Source organism: Hordeum vulgare, chromosome 1H, assembly GCF_904849725.1.
Source record: "Hordeum vulgare subsp. vulgare chromosome 1H, MorexV3_pseudomolecules_assembly, whole genome shotgun sequence".
Lineage (NCBI taxonomy): Eukaryota > Viridiplantae > Streptophyta > Magnoliopsida > Poales > Poaceae > Hordeum > Hordeum vulgare.
Window position 1 is genome coordinate 511,643,628 of NC_058518.1, and position 19,964 is coordinate 511,663,591.

A 19,964-nucleotide genomic window follows, 5' to 3' on the forward strand; every position below is an offset into this window, starting at 1 on the left:
ACTATCGGTTTATCTGAACTGAATGTCTTCTTCAGAAATTGTCTAGCTGAACATAAGTCATTTTCGCTTTTTTTTGGTACTAGCTAGTTCTGTTTTATGAGCAAATTTGAGCGTGCATCAGCCATATCACGCATGGATGCATCTATTTGTCCTCTCGAGTTGAGTGTATAGTTCAGTGCTTAGTAGATCCTCCTTCGTAAGGACCGTTCTGCCAAGTTCGAGGCTAGTAGATGGGTGTGCTGCTTCAGTTGGTGGTTTGCAGATTCTCCAGCTCAAGTTTTGAACAAGTTCAATCTCTTCTTCTACTGTTTTTCACTTATGCGATTGTACTAAATTTGTTATGTGAGAAAAATCCTACTCTTGGTTTATCTGAATTGAACGCTTGAATTAATGTATGAGGCTCGACCCCCCTGTTGTTCTCTGGTTAGTGCCTTCAGAAGCGGGATTAGATTCATTGTTTCATCAGATATTCAGATTATTAGATTGATCCATTGTAGGGACTACTCTTGCTTTATCTGAATTGAATGCCTGAACTAATGTATGAATGTGTTTGTCCTCTCGTGTTGGTTGTAGTTCATTGCTTAATTAGTAGATTCTCCATGGCTGTGACAAATCGTTGACGAACTGATATGTCAAGTTCTAGGCTAGCTAGTTGATAGGCATGCAACTTTAGTTAGTGGCTTGCAGAGGCTCTAGGCATATTCATGTCTTCTTCAACTTTTTTTTCAATTACTCGATTGTATTTTATTTGTTTCCTGAGCAAAATCCTACTCTTGGTTTATATGAATTGAATGACTGAATTAATGCATGAGGCTCCCCATCCCATGTTGTTCTCTGTTCAGTTCTTCTTAGGTGCATCTGTTCCATATTGTGCATTGCTAATGGTCTGATTTGTCTCCCCTTCAGGTACTAGTTGCTCATTTGCTTCCATAAGTTGGTACCTCCCCTACTTGGCACTAGTTGCTTCCACAAGTTAGCTCGTATCCCTTAGTTAGTTCCTCTGATATCTCAGGCTGTAGATTGAACTCTGAAGCATGGCCCTTGGAGATTACGTTCAGTATTGTGGAATGAAATATTTTGCGTTTCATTGCAATAACTTTGAACATGCATCATGAATGGATGCATGTGTTTGAATGGGTCGTAGTTAATTCTCGAGTAGATTCTCCTTTGCCGTAATGTATCAGCGAATCAATCTGACATGTTCTAAGCTAGTATGTAGGTGTTTTGTGTTGGTTGATGGCTTGCAGATTCTCTAGCAGTACCTTTCACTAGTTGCTTGTTCTTAGGTTGTAGATTTAACTCTAAACTCTGATGCTTGGAAACTTTGTTCAATAATGCGGATTGAAATCTTTGATATCTGTGGCTGTGCATATTGCTTTGGATTGCAGTAAGTTTGAGCATGTTGAAATCTCTAATATCTAGTTATATGCATGAGTTTGTCCTCGGGAATTGGATATGTACTTCATTCTTGAGTAGATTCTCCTTGACTGTCAAGTTAGTACAAGTTTAGCTTTTTGAGCACAATCCTACCGTTAGTTTATCTGATCTGAATGCCTTCTTCATAAATTGTATAGCTGAACATAAGACCTTTTCACCTTTTTCTGTACTAGTTAGTTCCTTTTTTTTTCTGAGCAAATTTGAGCGTGCATCAGCCATATCACGCATGTATTTGTCCTTTTGAGTTGCGTGTATAGTTCATTGCTTAGTAGATCCTCCTTCGCCAGGACGGTTCTGCCAAGTTCGAGGCTAGTAGATGAGCGTGCTGCTTTAGTTGGTGGTTTGCAGATTCTCTAGCTCAAGTTCTGAATAATTTAATGTCTTCTTCTAGTTCGTTTCACTTGTTTAATTGTACCATATTTGTTTTGTGAGCAGAATCATACTCTTGCTTTATCTGAATTGAATGCCTGAATTACTTTATGAGGCACCCCAGCCCCCGTTGTTCTCTGTTCAGTTGCCTTTCATTACCTTCAATGCTGGCCGTGGGAAATCCCACAACATGCATCCTGTCTCATACTGTGCATCTCATATTCTCATTGCAGCTACCTCCCCATCATTGGCCGCGATGTTGCAATCGAAGTGGTGCTCGTGCGTCGACCGCAATTGCTTTGATGGGTACATGCAAAACCGCAAACAATTCAAATGACATGAACCTGATCTATCCCCAGATTTTCTTTTAAACTGATCCATTCAACCAACTTGCTAATTGTTTGGTTATGTACAGAAAGTGTGCTTGTTTCACAACGGAAGGGGTGTGCTCTCAGGACTGTGGGTGCCGTGGTGAGTGCGAGAATATCATGAAGCTGGATAATGATGATGTTATCAGGAAGCAATTCGCTGAATACACCAAGAACAAAGCTGCTGCTGCCGCCCAAGCTGCTGCTGCCGCCCAAGCTGTTGCTGACCAAGCTGCCGCTGCCCAAGCCGCCGCTCAACCTCAACCTAAGCCATTGCCAGCACGAGAACCAGGGTCTGAGCAAAATCCTACTTTTGGTTTATCTGAACTGAATGCCTCCTTCAGAAATAACGATGAAAGCTGAACCTGTAAGTCGATGGCTTGAACCATTGTCTCATACTCTCACCTTGTTCATTGCAGGAATACCATCACATGGTGCGCGTGCAGGACGAACGGATGTCGAATGCATCGCTGCAATTGCTACGAGGTGTGTTCTCTGCACGCATGGTCTTTTTTTTTGTATTCTTGTTGTATTTATTGTTTTGTACGTGAAAACTAGACATGCTTATTCTTCTCTGATCCTGACTGAGACTAGCTGGTTCTCTTTGTTGTGAAGTTCAAGGTCAGGTGCACCTCCAAATGCACGTGCAAAGCAACAATATGTGTTAATCGCTTTGGGCTCAGAGGGGGTGAGTACACCACATTCTCCTTTTTTATGTGTGTTTCCTTCGCATGATTCTTCACGCTCCTGTAATATATGTTGCTCTGCTATGTTACAAAGCAGATGGTTCCAACGCTGAATCAGGAGGGCAGCGAGGTACCACTAGCACACCTGACGGAAGCACTTCTCAGACGCTTGCATCACGCTCTTCTGCTGCCCAAGCTGCCGCTCAGACGCTTCCCTCGAGCTTTTCTGCTGCCCAAGCTGCCGCTCAAACGCTTCCCTCGAGCTCTGTTGTGGCGCCGGATACCAAGACTAAGGCATTGCCAGCACGAGAACCAGGGTCTAAGCACAAGCCATGCCGCTGTGACAAGTGCAAGTGTGAAAACAAGTATGCATGCGCAGTTGAACTATCTGAACCAGATCCATCCAGTCAACTATATATTTAGTCAACTGGTATGTCTAGTGTTGCAATTTAACCGTTGCTTCTTGATATGCTGTGTGCAGGTACTGCGTATGTTTCAAGGCTGGCTTGCCTTGCTGTGACCGCTGCAAGTGCAAGGACTGCAATAACAGCAAGACCAGTGAGGAGAAGCGGCAGGACCTCAGGATTAAAAGAGAGGTTCCTGCTTCAGGTTCTGGAACGAGCAAGATAACACTTTCTCTTCTCTTTATTTATGCGTCTCTTCCTTGAGTGATCAATCACACTCGTGTAATTTTCACTCTTGTTCTGCGTTTATGTACATAACAGCCAAGGACATGCCCGGAGGTCAACGAGGTACCCGCAGCAGCAGCAGCAGCGCCGTCGAATCGGCAGGCAAACGGCCAAAACACGTTGTAAGTTTGCTCCTCTGCTTACTTGGCACCTTCTATATATGAGATCCTTGAAAAAAAAGTTTCCTCCTCTGCTTACTTGTGCAGAGAAATCGTAGTGTATATATGGCTGTTTATCAGGGATAAACAGCAACTAACCCTGGTGATCTGCTCCTTTTTTGCAGTGATGATAAACAGCCATATATAGGCTTCGGACATACCAGAGTCACCTTCCTTACTTACCAATCTCAAGACAATTGCCACTCACCTCACCTCCTGTTCAGATATCTCCCACTGTAAAGCACATCCAGGTTCCTGATCTCTTACTTGAAGCAAGCACGGCGGGAAACTTCATGATCTGCGATGTCGTTAGCCTCAGAACGTGGCCTTGATCAGACGGATAGATACTTGAGAACATATACATATACATACTCATGTAGGAATATTTGCCGCCATCGTTGACGTCTATACATACCACCGCTTGGAAAGGGTTGGTTCGTACATGGTTCCTGCAAATGACTTCTCTCTTATATACTTTAGGAATGTTTTGATGGTGTTTGAAATACATAGTAGTATTGCATTAACAAAGATGCCTGGTGGCGTTATTTCTCCATTGCAAAACGAAGCATTGGGTTCTATATTCTGATGATATATGTTTGACTCTGCTTGATTGGTGCCTATGCACTGGAAAATGACGCCATCGTCCATCTGTGATGCCGGACAAATCAGAAACAAGTTGTTGATGTCGATTTGATCCATGCCATCATTCTTTTCTACTCCCTCTACCAATTGATATAAGAGCGCTTAGATCCGTAAAATAGTGATCTAAACGCTCTTATATTAGTTGACAGAGGGAGTAGTTTTCTTCCGCACCAGACCTGGTTGGCTCGCACCATTTGGTCCAGTAAGCGTTCAGTTTTTTTGTCCACTGAGAAAGTACAGTTGCATAGCTGTCAGCTATACGAAGCTGAACTGATGCTGCAGGATGCTCGCTAGAGCAGAAAACCCAGAGTCTCACTTACTAACTAAAAATAAGGAATAAAGACGCAAATAACACCCACAATTCAAGGGTTCGAGCATCAACCTAGAGCTCTAACGGAATCAGTCGAGAAGGTCGCCAAGGGCCAAAAACCAAGAGTGACAACCAAACCATGACGAGCTCATCGCAAGGTCGCTATCCAGGGTAGGGATGTAACCCCTGCGTCTGAAATTACTTGTCACACAAATTGATAAAAATAGATGTATCTAAAACTAAAATACATCTAGATACATTCATTTCTATAACAAATATTTCCGGACGAAGGGAGTAAATGACAAATAAGTCGTGTCCGCATGTTCCGTTCAAATAGTCTCTACTCCTAGAGACTCAGTCCGTAGGTTGTCGTTGGTTTTGGTTTGCTCCACCCAACCAGTAAAGGCCCCACATGTTTTCATCCGCTTAATCCCATCCCCTTGATATCACCTTCCCTGATACAACCCCGTCGGTCCTACCCTTTTCTAGTGCACAATAAAAAGCAATCGAGGAAATCGAATCCTTTCCAAACCGAGCCAGTCCACAATAAAAAGCAATCAAGAGAATTAAGGGAATGGGATCCTTTTCAAACCGAGCGAGTCCACAATAAAAAGTAATCGAAGGAATCCTTTCCTTCCATAAAAAAAACACCAACCAATCTGTTTGGTCTTTTCATGTCACACCTCCAATGACAAACATCAATAATATGAAAATGTCGCAGCCTTCCACATACTGGCCTTGATTACAGGAAGATCCAAATTTGATTGATTACTAAAAATAATTAAATATGTTTGTTAGGTTGCCAAATATTGTGGCAATGAATAATTGTGAGGTTGGCCTTTATTATAGTGAGATTCGGATTTATTGTGTTACTGCTGATAAATAAACTAAATTTAATAGGTTGCCGAAGATTGATCAAATAACTTGCGATTTTGCTGGTTAAATGGAAACCATGCTCGATGAGGGATACTGGCCTTGATTACAGAGAGATCTGGATTTGATTGGTTACTAAAAATAACCGGCAATATTTATTAGGTTGCAAAAGATTGATGAAATGACTACTATGGTCGCTGGAGGAGTGGGGGTCGTACGACAAAGATTTTTCACGCACTGGCACCTAGACCGCCAAAACAAAATTTTGAAAGATATTTCATTTTCCCACCGCCCACTATGCTTATATAAAAATACCCCGCACCACCATATATGTCCTATATTTCTACATAGGCTCAGCCATCTCCTCCATGACCATGGTAATCTCATACAGATTGAGGACCTCTAAGAGGGTGATGGCATCGCCGCCGGTTCCTGCCATCCCTCGACCTATCACCCCTCCGTTGAACATGAAAGGTAGATGAATCAACATGTACGTCAATTTACCATCACCGCTCAATTATTTACCTCATCCATTTATTCTATTCTATGCACATGAACTTGACTTTTCAGAGCGTCCAAATGAAGCATATTTATTAGAATTGTTGGATCATTCATGCCATGTGGAAGGCCCAAATCAAGGAGAATGGAATGATAGATGTTTACCTTCCGCTTATACTGCTTGATCAGGATGTAAGGCATTACTCATCACTTCTTATTACATGTTTTTTAATATACACATTTGACAAACAGTTTTGTTCCCTGATTATTGTTATGATTCATAAAAAAATATTAGAGAACCAAAATGGAAGCTGTCGTATACAAAAACCAAACACTTCGCTTCAAGACCATGCTACAAAACGGCATGACCTATGACTTCACTCGGGTTGGGTTCAACCCCACGGAGAAACGAGATGGACATTTTTGGTATCTAGCCATGGAGTTTGTAATCACACTAAATGCTAGGACCGAAGTTGAGATGTCGTGGCACATGATATCATCGACAATTTTATCCACCGTGCTTTCCATAGTTTGGGGCCATATTCTCGCCATGGGACAAAAGTATCATTGGTGCACCATCTTTAACTTTGTTCTTGCATATTATTCCATACAACTCAGTGTCTCATTTTGATTAAATTTTTGCAGAGGTTGTTGCTATTTTTGTCTACATTGGTAAGATACAACATCAGTGGGATTCAATATATAGGCGCCACATCCCTTTCCTCGAGATTGGCCTCATGAACTTTCAGTATGCGTCATTTAAAATTTGAGATTTTCATATGCTTCTTTTAATTTTATTGTTTTGAACATAAACTAACATTTGTTTTTGTTTGTAGATGGTAGATAACTTTCCTACGTGTATGTGAAGAGAACGTATGTCTTCACTTCTAACATCTGCAACACACCTAAAATGTGTTCGAGAAGCTTGTTATTACTTACGTACAATTAAATCGAAAGCGTCAATGCTTGTAGACTATGAGGGAGAGCACATTCTTCTTCTCTCCTCACATTAATAATGATGATCATTATCTAAAAAGTAGGATTGCGTACTGTTTTAAATTTGTTGTCATTGCATTATTTTCTATAATATTATGTCATTACCGACATTGATATTTATCGTAGATATTCATAAAGCCAGCCTCATGATACTTATTGAAACACATGTATACGTCAATGATACTGTTGATGTTAGGAACAATGAACGCTAGATTTATCTACGTGTACACAAGTGCACATTTCGTTTTTAATATACAAATGTATCAACATTGTGCGTGCAACATTTCTTTGCCAAGCAACATGTTTTGAAGTATGAGCATATCTCTTTTTTGGTTTAATAATGTATTATATTCAACAAAATATGTATGAAAAAGTTACAACATATTTCATTGCCAAGTATCAGTGGAACCCTTTTAGTAGTATATATCAATGTATGATACATGTACAATGAGGGCCGCCCGCAGATGATAGCAATTCGTCTTCACTAAGAGCTAACGACTAGAAATCTAGCAAATAGGACGCTTTGTCAATTGAATTAGTAAGTTATCCTGGTCTAGAGGGTGTTCTTCCTCCCCACTCTAGAGGCTAAACCAGTTAGAAAAGCGTCCCCAGGGATAAGAGCTCAGAGCCCTGGCTTTCCTGACTGGAGCTTTTTAGGGGTCCTGTTCTCCTACGATCTGAGGATCGATCTACCTCCGTTCCTTTCCTTCAACAAGATTCCTCTCCATTCCGGATGAAGGAAAGGAAATAAAAGGACGACAACCCTACGGTGTATATATTATTTAATAACAAAATTGAAATAATTGTTTTGGCTATGATAGAAAAATAAGATAGGATGCAATCAAGAGATATGATTTTCCTAAGAAAAAGATAATGCTTGTATAATCACTACTAGGGAAAACCCTAGTAGTAGCGCTTGAAATATGCATAGCAGTAGCGCTGGGCCAAGAGCTATTGATATGGCGCTACAGCTAAACCCTAGTAGTAGCGCAATAGCGCTGGTATGGGGCAGCGCTACTGGTAAGTAGTGTTAGCAGTAGCGCTTCCCTGTCCAGCGCTACTGATAACTATAGTAGTAGCGCTTGTTCATATGGCGCGCTGTTGCTAAGCCGCGCTACTGGTAAGTATTTTCAAGCGCTACTGGTAAAGTATTTCTGCTTTCACAGATTTGCACCCTCTACGTATTTGTGATGTATTTATACAGGTTCTATACAATAGTTTCATCACATCATATTAAACATACACTATTCTCACATATCGTAGACATACATTAGTCTCGTCATACCATCATCATCATCATCATTCAACACAAATATCATCACATCATCTCGAAAATAGCGATACATAAGTGCGATCATGTCATGTCTAGAATAAGTGCAACTGCATGGTCATGGCACATCCACAAGTTTCATCATCTCTATCTACAACATGATGTAGAAGAGAAGAGCGATCAACATGAGGAAGAGCGCAACTATGCAGTACCGGCGGTCTCGCCCCTGCCCATGCTGGAGTGTCCACCTCAAGTACTCCCTCCGTCACAGTTTATAAGGCGTGCACGTATACCTAGGTCATCAATTTAACATATATAAAATATATTATTTAATATAAAAATTATATCATTAGAAAATAGAACATCTAAAGTTTCTAATGATATATTTTTTGTAATATATGCATCTCATTAAGTTGGTTAAACTGATGACCTAGGTATACGTACATGTCTTATAAACTGTGATGGAGGGAGTAACTACTTTCCTCTTCGGCTCTGGTGTCGAACCCTCTGTGGCTAGCACCCGGGTACCTGTGCACCTGGGCCTGAGCGGCTGGCCAGTGGTCGTAGACTCCTGGAACCCTCCCAACGTACACGACGTAGTAGTCCTTCGCCATCTCTGATCTAGGTACCTGCATCGTGAGTTGTTGATTTGAACGATAATATGCAACATAATGTACTTAAGAAAACAAAGAGGCATGATTAGCAAAATAAAAGCAACCAATAGTAAACATAAATGACGAAGTTTCTCATACCCAAACTAATTAACTAGAGCGATCTACGCTAGTTCAGGACCATTGTTTAGTTACATCACATAGTTTTGCCATGCATAATTTCAATGTTTTGCCATAGAAAGACAGTAGTGATAAGGCACGCTAGTTCAAGACCACGGTTTAGTTACATCACATTGTCATTGACAATCAATCCTCCATGTCGGCGTTCCAATCTTCATAGTCAGGGAGGATGCACCCGAGCTTCGTGAAAGGCTTCAGGTCTAGACGTTGAGCGACTAGCAGTGCTCGGACATCAACCCGTGTGATTGGCCCATGGTAGAACATCCCGTTGGTTCGAGGACTTGCTTCATGATCACTTGGGCTAGTTCACATTGTACGTGATAAAACTCATCTCAGATTCGATGATCCAGTGTCTTTCCTATGCTTGTGGCCCAGCTGACAATCTCGGCATGTTCGATAGTAGCTGACATGCGAAGGCGTTGATTATCCCTTTTGGACTCCATCAGGTGATGCATGAGGTAGAATCCATCAGTCGTACTATTGTGCGGTTGCAAGATGCAGCAGAAGTCGGTCTTATGGCCGAAAGCCGGTGCTTTATTCATGTACTTTTTCACCTTGATATATCCACCAGTCAAGCTGAAGGTTAACATGGCACACTCGAGAACACTCTTTACGTGCGTGTAATCCTTTTTCTTGAGGTTATTCGACGAGTCCAAGTACATAGCATGGGAGTATTCCGGGTACGGAATGATGAGGACGGCGCCGCCCCCGCTGCGCTAATTAAGTACACCTCAAAGTAGCCTCCATGCTTGCAAAGGAATGATTAACATGTATGAAAGGATATGCGCGGATGACTTACGAGGGATGATAGGGCAGGAGAATTGCTTCCTTGTCCTTATTAGCAATCATGAATTCGCCAAGGTACTTGCTCGCATAGTCACGGTGCTCTTTGCAAACTGCCAAGAAGCTCTCGTGCATATAGTATGGGTCCGCGACGCAGATATATTTGATGCTCTTCATCCTGATGAAGTAGTTGAGATACAGCGCATACATGCGGATGAACTGGAAATCCAGCTTGGTCATGTGGAACATGTTGTAGATGTAGTCAAATCGCAGGAGGAACTGATTCGCGGGCCAGGTATCAATGTACAACTTCCCACCCGACACCTGAGCCGCGTAAAGCGGGTATCCTGGATCTTTCACGACCAGAAGGCTTTTCTCTCTGGCAAGCACATCTTCATGGAGTCTCTTTAGATCATTGTTCAGTATGTGATCTAGCGCTTTGGCAGGTATGATCGGCTCGCCGGCGACATGGAAACGTGGCTTACCTTCGACAGGTATTTTCTGTACCACCAGGGGTTTCAGAGGCGGCTGGCTACTTGAAGCACCTATGGCGCCTTTAGGGCCTTTCCTGGCTGGTCTCTTCCTTTGTTTCTTGGCGGGTGGCGGTAGTGAGCCCACCATACCTTCCCTAACCACCACCCCAAGTGTCCTCGGGCTAAACAGTGGACGGGCCTCGGGGGATTGCTGGGTAGAGGCGGCATATGGAGGCGTCTCCTGTGAGGATGGCTTGAAGAGAGACTTTTTTCATTCCGCCTTCGGACGTTCCGGCTCCGGCAAATCAGGAAGCATCAAGTCATCATCTCCACGGTCATAGCCTGAGTCTTCGGCGTCCTGAGCCATCAATCCATCATATGCGGTATTGAAATACTTGTTTGGGTCCTCATCATCATCCTCCATGTCATCATCAACATTTGCTTCTTCGACAGCGGGGGCGACATGATCTGGCACTAATGGAGGCTCTCCCTCGCGTCGTACGCTACCATCATCCGCCACGACAGGTGCAGTTAATTTGGTAGGTGGGGTGGTGTTCATACCTTCTTGAGAAGGTAGTGTTGGCGTGATACTAGGCTCCTCGAGATGAAGAAGAGACTTTGGCCAAGGCAAGAACCAATTCTTGCATGCGCCAATCATCTTAGGGGTCTCGTCATCACCGACTGGTATCAGAGGAGGCAAATCCTCGAAGCCCGCTAAGACATTGGTCACGTTAACCTTGAAGACGCCATCGAGCATCTCCCGGTTGTGGAACATGCGGTCCTTCGGCTTCATGATGGTTGCCTTTCCCATAGCCACCTTCTGGCCCTGATGTCGTAGAGTAGGGTGGACGAGGTGTTGTCGGCCTACGAAGGAGACATGTCTGCGACATCAAACATCTGAAAGGCAACTGAAACGGAAGACTATAAACATGCTGGTGAAAATGGTATGACGCGTAATTACCGTGAGGGCGTCGAGCTCAGCCAGCGACGAAGGCCCGCCGAGCATGCCAGAGACGGAGGTCGGGTTGCTATGAACAGGAACGGGACCTTTTGCAGTTGCTTGGGCAGGTGTTGGTGCTGTGGTGTTCGCCGAGTTGCTCCCGACAAAGCTGGGAAGGGGAAAGTCCTCTTGCCGTGCATTTGGATTGCTCTTCGACCAATTGAAAATTGCCGGAATCAAGCAAGCTTGGGGATGCCCAAGGCATCCAAAGCCAAATTCAAGGACACCAGAAAGCCTAAGCTTGGGGATGCCCCGGGAAGGCATCCCCTCTTTCGTCTTCAATCCATTGGTAACGTTACTTGGAGCTATATTTTTATTCACCACATGATATGTGTTTTGCTTGGAGCGTCGTGTATTATAGGAGTCTTTTCTTTTTGTTTTGTCACAATCATCCTTTCTGCACACCGTTTTGAGAGGGGCATGCACTCATCGTGAATTTGCTAGAATACTCATTGAGTTTCACTTATATCTTTTGAGTTAGGCAATTTAGCTCGCATGTGCTTCACTTATATCTTTTGAGCTAGATAATTTTGCTCTAGTGCTTCACTTAAATCTTTGTAGAGCACGGCAGTGCCATATTTTGTAGAAATAAAAACTCTCGATCTTCACTTATATCTTTTTGAGAGTGCTCTCTCTCAGTAACTTGGTAATTGGCGTCTGCTATGAAAGTAGTCCTAAAGATGATAGGCATCCAAAGAGGATATAATAAAAACTTCCATATTCAAGTGCATTGATTAGTAAGAGAAGTTTGATTCCTAACAATTAAGTTTTGAGATATGGATTTGGTAATATTAGAGTTACGTTAGTAGGGTGTTGTGAATCTAGAAATACTTGTGTTGAAGTTAGTGATTCCCGTAGCATGCACGTATGGTGAACCGCTATGTTAGGAAGTCGGAGCATAATTGATTTATTGATTGTCATCCTTTGTGTGGAGGTCGGGATCGCGTGATGGTTAACACCTACCAACCCTTCCCCTAGGAGTATGCGTTTAGCACTTTGTTTCAATTACTAATAAAACTTTCGCAATAAGTATATGAGTTCTTCATGACTAATGTGAGTCCATGGTATAGATGCACTTTCACCTTCCACCATTGCTAGCCTCTCTAGTGCCGCGCAACTTTCGCCGGTGCACAAACCCACCATATACCTTCCTCAAAACAGCCACCATGACTACCTATTATGGCATTTTCATAGCCATTCCGAGATATATTGCCATGCAACTCCCACCATACCTATTATGTCGTAGAGTAGGGTGGACGGGGTGTCGTCGGCCTACGAAGGAGACATGTCTGCGACATCAAACATCTGAAAGGCAACTGAAACGGAAGACTATAGACATGCTGGTGAAAACGGTATGACGCGTAATTACCGTGAGGGCGTCGAGCTCAACCAACGACGAAGGCCCACCGAGCATGCCAGAGACGGAGGTCGGGCTGCTATGAACAGGAACGTGATCTTTTGCGGTTGCTTGGGCAGGTGTTGGTGCTGTGGTGTTCGCCGAGTTGCTACCGACAAAGCTGGGAAGGGGAAAGTCCTCTGGCCATGCATTTGGATTGCTCTTGGACCAATTGAAAATTGCCGGAATCAAGCTGGCCACAGCGTCAGTGACCAACCCACTGACTACCCCGACCAACTCTTCTTTGGTCTCAGCTTTGGTCTTATTGACCGCAATCGCGACCTTCTCGTCGATGCTTGATGACCCACAAGTATAGGTGATCAATCGTAGTCCTTTCGATAAGTAAGAGTGTCAAACCCAACGAGGAGAAGAAGGCTCTGATAAACGGTTTTCAGCAAGGTAATAGCTGCAAGCACTGAAAGTAGCGGCAACAAGTGATGGTGTAGTGAGGTGAAACGTAGCAAGCGAAAAGTAACAAGTAACAAGTAGTAGCAATGGTGCAGCAAAGTGGCCCAATCCCTTTGTTAGCAAGGGACAAGCCTGAGCAAAGTCTTATAAGAGGAAAAACGCTCCAGAGGACACACGAAAATTTCTGTCATGCTAGTTTCATCATGTTCATATGATTCGCGTTCGTTACCTTGATAGTTTGATATGTGGGTGGACCGGCGCTTGGGTACTGCCCTTACTTGGACAAGCATCTCACTTATGATTAACCCCTCTCGCAAGCATCCGCAACTACGAAAGAAGAATTAAGACAACGTCTAACCATAACATTAAACCAGTGGATCCAAATCAGCCCCTTACGAAGCAACGCATAGACTGGGGTTTAAGCTTCTGTCACTCTAGCAACCCATCATCTACTTACTACTCCCCAATGCCTTCCTCTAGGCCCAAATATGGTGAAGTGTTATGTAGTCGACGTTCACATAACACCACTAGAGGAAAAACAACATACAACATATCAAAATACCGAACGAATACCAAATTCACATGACTATTATTAGCATGACTTATCCCATGTCCCCAGGAACAAAAGTAACTACTCACAAAGCATAATCATAATCATGATCAGAGGTGTAATGAATAGCATCAAGGATCTGAACATAAACTCTTCCACCAAGTAATCCAACTAGCATCAACTACAAAGAGTAATCAACACTACTAGCAACCTTACAAGTACCAATCGGAATCGCGAGACGGAGATTGGTTACAAGAGATGAACTAGGGTTTGGAGAGGAGATGGTGCTGATGAAGATGTTGATGGAGATGACTCCCCTCCGATGAGAGGAGTGTTGGTGATGACGATGGCGACGATTTCCCCCTCCGGGAGGGAAGTTTCCCCGGCAGGATTGTCCTACCGGAGCTCTAGATTGGATCTGCTCAAGTTCGGCCTCGTGGCGGCGGAGAATCCACAAAAAATCTCCACCCTGATTTTTTCTCGGACGAAACCCTTCATATAGCAAAAGAGGGGGGCCAGTGGGCCACCAGGGTGCCCACAAGCCCCGTTGACGCGGCCAGGGGGTAGGCCGCGGCAACCAGTCTTGTGGGCCCCTGGCTACTCCCCTCTGACACTTCTTTCACCCAGTATTTTTTATATATTCCCAAAAAAATCCATGTTGATTTTCAGGGCATTTGGAGTTGCGCAGAATAGAGGACTCAGACTTGCTCATGCAACAAGTAGTCATCAAGAAATACTCATAATCATATTCTCGCAATATCAAATCTATAGCAAGCACTCATTCAATACAAAAATCAGGAAACCCAAAATTGAACAAACAGAGAATGCAAGAGGGAGGAGGGAGGGGATGAGGGAAGAGGGAGGAAGGATGGAGGGTGGCTACCTTCCTATGGAATGACCGCCGGCTTACCTCTGGGCGGCGGCGGTGTTGGGCGGGAGCGACTGCTCAAGTGGGGGAGGGGCTGCTGGTGGGAACGACTGCTCGACGGCGAGGAGGTGCTCCTGGGATCCTATACCGACGGTAGTGGGGGAGGGGCTGCTGGTGGGAGCGCCGGTGGAGGCTGACGGTGGGGGTGTCGGTGGACGGCGCCGGTGGAGGGGGCGGTGGGGGCGCCGGTGGAGGAGAGCTGTGTGCGAGATCTGCCGCGGGATGGAGGCGGTAGGGTGATTTGGTGAAAAAAACTTAGCACGCGGCGGTTAACTCAAAATAGCGGTAGCGCTAGTTTTGAACCAGCACTATAGCTAACTTAGGAGTAGCGCTGGTTTAGGAGCCGCTATAGCGCTGGTTCCCTAAACCAGCGCTAAAGCTATATTTTCAATCTTTTTTTTAATTATTTTCCTTTTCTAGTTTTTTTTTTCATTTTCTTTTCTTTTTTTATTTACCTTTTCTTTTGTACTTGTCGTGGGTATAAGCCTGACAGTAGATGTGTAGGGTACGAATGAGACGGGCAGAGTCCTAGCTACGGCGAGGTTGTATGAGTTCAGGCCCCTCTACGGTGGAGGTAATAGCCCTACGTCTCAGTGCTCTTGGAGCTTGTTACCGAGTGTAATCTGGGGTACAATGTTTTTCTAACCCTTTTACCAGTGGGGGAGGGCGGCCCATACAGAGTGCGCTGCCCTCCACAACGGTTCTGATTCAAGGGTGGAGTAGTGGCGATTGAATGCATGCGTTACAGGTAACGTATGCTATAAATGTTAGTTAATGCACCCGGAAACGTACGGCAGTTTCCCTCCAGGGAGGTTACGACGCACCGAGTGTATCCAGTCGGTAGGTCAGGTGTCCTCCGAGTCTTAGTCTCCGACTGGATGATTCTGGGCCCGTTGCCGACTGGATGATGGGGGCACCTTAATACAGTCGGGCATATTTAAGGTCCTGTCCCTTGCGTGGGGTAGTCCTTGGGTAGGACCTGTAGGACAGGTCTATGACCCTACCCTAGGACTATGACCCCATCATTAGTCCCCGAATGGATTGGGATTGAAACGTCAAAGCAGTGCTCGATGTTCAGATTGTTCGGCTTGGGTGTTGCTTGCCTCTATCCATTCTATCTCACCTGGCCAATGATTCGAGTGAATGAGACCTGCGGAACGGACTGTCGGGAACCGAGTGCTTTCGCGGCATCTTTTGATACGACTGGTCAACTGACAGCGGCGGATTTTCCGGGATCTCAAATTTCGGGTTCCGCGCGCTTAGCGGGGGCGACGTCAGCGCGCTCGAGTAGCGCCTGACTCCTCGATCCTCGCGCCTTCAACTTCTCCGCCGATATCGCCGTGGCTGGTTGGGCAGATAAGATTTCGGGCCCGCTCGCCAGCGACTCAGTCGGTGTTCTATTTAACCCTGGCTGACGAGACCTTCTGGTTACGCTCGCCGAATCCTCTGCTCTTGTTTGATCTGTCTTCCTCGCCACCCCTTGCGCTCATACACCCTTCTCTTCCTCTTCCTCCCGAGAGCTCGCCATCGCCACCATGACCAAGGGTCAGACCAACAAGATGGAGGCAAGGAAGAAGAAGGGCAAGGCGGCGGCTGCTCAGCGGCGGCAGCGGCCATTGCCGGCGGGATGGATCCAGGGAGACTTTCTCCCTTCCACAGTGACGGAGGGGGACTTGCTGGAGCTGGCAGAGCACGGACAGCTCGTGCCTAAGTCCTGGAGGCTGCCGGCGGACGATGAGATCGAGCCAGCGCCACGAGAGGGGGAGCGCGTCTTGCTCCTCAGCCATGTTCACCGAGGTTTCTCTCTGCCCCCGCACCCTTTCTTCAAGGGCATCATGAATCATTTCGGCGCTCAACTCCATCATTTCCCTCCGAATGCCATCGCCCACCTTTCTGCCTTCATCGTTTTGTGCGAATGCTTTATTGGTTGTCCTCCCCATTGGGGTTTATTCAAATACATCTTCTCCGCCCGCTCCCAAACCATAAAACTGTTGGAAATATGCCCTAGAGGCAATAATAAAATGGTTATTATCATATTTCCTTGTTCATGATAATTGTCTATCGTTCATGCTATAATTGTATTAACAGGAAACAGTAATACATGTGTGAATGAATAAGATCACAATGTGTCCCTAGCAAGCCTCTAGTTGGCTAGCTCATTAGTCAATAGATGATCATGGTTTCCTGATCATGGACATTGGATGTCATTGATAACGGGATCACATCATTGGGAGAATGATGTGGTGGACAAGACCCAATCCTAAGCCTAGCACTAGATCGTATTGTTCGTATGCTAATGCTTTTCTAATGTCAAGTATCTTTTCCTTCGACCGTGAGATTGTGCAACTCCCGGATATCGTAGGAGTGCTTTGGATGTATCAAACTTCACAACGTAACTGGGTGACTATAAAGGTGCACTACAGGTACCTCCGAAAGTGTCGGTTGGGTTGGCACGAATCGAGATCGGGATTTGTCACTCCGTGTGACGGAGAGGTATCTCTGGGCCAACTCGGTAGAACATCATCATGAGCTCAATGTGACTAAGGAGTTAGTCACACGATGACGTGCTACGGAACGAGTAAAGAGACTTACCGGTAACGAGATTGAACAAGGTATAGGTATACCGACGATCGAATCTCGGGCAAGTTCTATACCGACAGACAAAGGGAATCGTATACGGGATTGATTGAATCCTTGACATCGTGGTTCATCCGATGAGATCATCGTGGAGCTAGTAGGAGCCACCATGGGTATCCAGACCCCGCTGATGGTTATTGGCCAGAGAGGTGTCTCGGTCATGTCTGCTTGTCTCCCGAACTCGTAGGGTCTACACACTTAAGGTTCGATGACGCTAGGGTTATAGGGAATTGTTATACAAGATTACCAAAAGTTGTTCGGAGTCCCGGATGAGATCCCGGACGTCACGAGGAGCTCCGGAATGGTCCGGAGGTAAAGATTGATATATAGGACGGATGGTTTCGGATACCGGAAGTGTTTCGGGCATCACCGGTAACGTACCGGGACCACCGGAGGTGGTCCCGGGGACCACCAAAGGGGGGTGACGACCCCAGGAGGCTAGATGGGCTAAGTGGGGAAGGGAACCAGCCCCTAAGTGGGCTGGTGCGCCCCCCACCCAGCCCAGGTGCACCAGAAAAGGGGGGAGAGGGGGGAACCCTAACTTAGGTGGGCCTTAGGCCCACCAGAGGGGTGCGCCACCCCCTCCTCCCCATCTGGCCGCCACTCCCCCCATCTGGGAGGGCTGCCGCACCCACCCTAGGGGTGGCACCCCCTCTCCCCTTCCCCTATATATAGTGGGCACTTTTGGCCTTTGGAGGACACGGTTTTCCCTCTCCCTCGGCGCAGCCCTACACTTCTTCCTCCTCCTCTCTACCGGCGCTTGGCGAAGCCCTGCCGGGAGACCTCGTCTCTCCACCAACACCACGCCGTCATGTTGCTGGTCTTATTCCCCAACCTCTCCCTCCTCCTTGCTGGATCAAGGTGCGGGAGACGTCACCGGGCTGCACGTGTGTTGAACGCGGAGGTGCCGTTGTTCGGCACTAGATCGGAATCGCTGCGAGTACGACTCCATCAACCGCGTTCTAGCAACGCTTCCGCTTAGCGATCTTCAAAGGTACGAAGATGCTCTTACCCCTCTCTCGTTGCTGGTCTCTCCATAGGAAGATATGAACATGCGTAGGAAAATTTGGAATTTACGCTACGTTCCCCAACAGTGGCATCCGAGCCAGGTTTTCTATGCGTAGATTCTATGCACGAGTAGAACACAAAAGTTGTGGGCGATGGTTTGTCAATTTGCTTGCCGTTACTAGTCTTATTCTTTTCCTGCGGTATTGTGGGATGAAGCGGCCCGGACCGACCTTACACGTACTCTTACGTGAGACTGGTTCCACCGACAAACATGCACATCGTGCATAAAGGTGGCTAGCGGGTGTCTGTCTCTCCTACTCTAGTCGGATTGGATTTGATGAAAAGGGTCCTTATGAAGGGTAAATAGCTTTGGCATATCATCGTTGTGGCTGTCACGTAGGTAAGAAGGCGTTCTTGCTAGAAACCCAAATCAGCCACGTAAAACTTGCAACAACAATTAGAGGACGTCTAACTTGTTTTTGTAGGGTTTGACATGTGATGTGATATGGCCAAAGTTGTGATGTTGCATGTATGATGTATGAGATGATCATGTTATTGTAATAGGTTTCACGACTTGCATGTCGATGAGTATGACAACCAGCAGGAGCCATAGGAGTTGTCTTAATTTATTGTATGAGATGCAACGCCATGTGCTTACTACTTTTACTTCATTGCTAACGGTTAGCCATAGTAGTAGTGATAGTAGTAGTTGGCGTGACGACTTCACGGAGACACAATGATGGAGATCATGATGATGGAGATCATGGTGTCACGCCGGTGACGATGATGATCATGCGATGCCTGAAGATGGAGATCGAAAGAGCAAAGATGATAATGGCCATATCATGTCACTATATGATTGCATTGTGATGTTTATCATGTTTTACATCTTATTGCTTAAAATGACGGTAGCTAATAAGATGATCCCTCTTAAAATTTCGAGAACGTATTCCCCTAAGTGTGCACCGTTGCGAAGGTTCGTTGTCTCGAAGCACCACGTGATGATCGGGTGTGATAGATTCTAACGTTCGCATACAACGGGTGTAAGCCAGATTTACACACGCGAAACACTTAGGTTGACTCGACGAGCTTAGCATGTACAGAAATGACCTCGAATACAAGAGACCGAAAGGTCGAACATGAGTCGTATGGTTGAATACGATCAGCATGAAGTTGCTCACCATGGTGACTAGTCCGTCTCACGTGATGATCGGACACGGGTTAGTCAACATGGATCATGTATCACTTAGATTACTAGAGGGATGTCGATTTAAGTGGGAGTTCATACTTAATTTGATTAAATGAACTTAATTGTCATGAACTTAGTCTAAAAGTTGTCTTTACAAATATTGTAGATGTCCAACGTCAACCTCAACTTCAACGCATTCCTAGAGAAAAACAAGCTGAAAGATGATGGTAGCAACTATGCGGACTGGGTTCGCAACCTGAAGCTCATCCTTGAAGCAGCTAAAAAGGCTTATGTCCTTAATGCGCCGCTAGGTGACCCTCCCGCCCCCGCAGTAGCGCAGGACGTTCTAAACGTCTGGCAAGCGCGGAGTGATGACTACTCTCTGGTCAGGTGTGGCATGTTATACAGTTTAGAAACGGGGCTCCAAAGACGTTTTGAGCAACACGGGGCATATGAGATGTTCCAAGAGCTGAAGCTAGTTTTTCAAGCTCATGCCCGTGTCGAG

At 45.5% G+C, this 19,964-nt stretch overlaps 1 protein-coding gene across 1 annotated transcript; it reads left to right on the plus strand.

Moving 5' to 3' along the window:
- Window positions 1-1,706: 1,706 nt before the first annotated feature.
- On the plus strand, window positions 1,707-3,925 carry LOC123421296 (protein tesmin/TSO1-like CXC 2). Its single transcript, XM_045107525.1, has 8 exons — window positions 1,707-2,112; window positions 2,222-2,467; window positions 2,594-2,660; window positions 2,790-2,862; window positions 2,958-3,225; window positions 3,342-3,469; window positions 3,586-3,671; window positions 3,833-3,925. Exons 1-8 carry the CDS (start codon window positions 1,901-1,903, stop codon window positions 3,833-3,835), a joined length of 1,083 nt encoding a protein of 360 aa, XP_044963460.1. The 5' UTR covers window positions 1,707-1,900; the 3' UTR covers window positions 3,836-3,925.
- The last annotated feature ends 16,039 nt before the right edge of the window (window positions 3,926-19,964 follow it).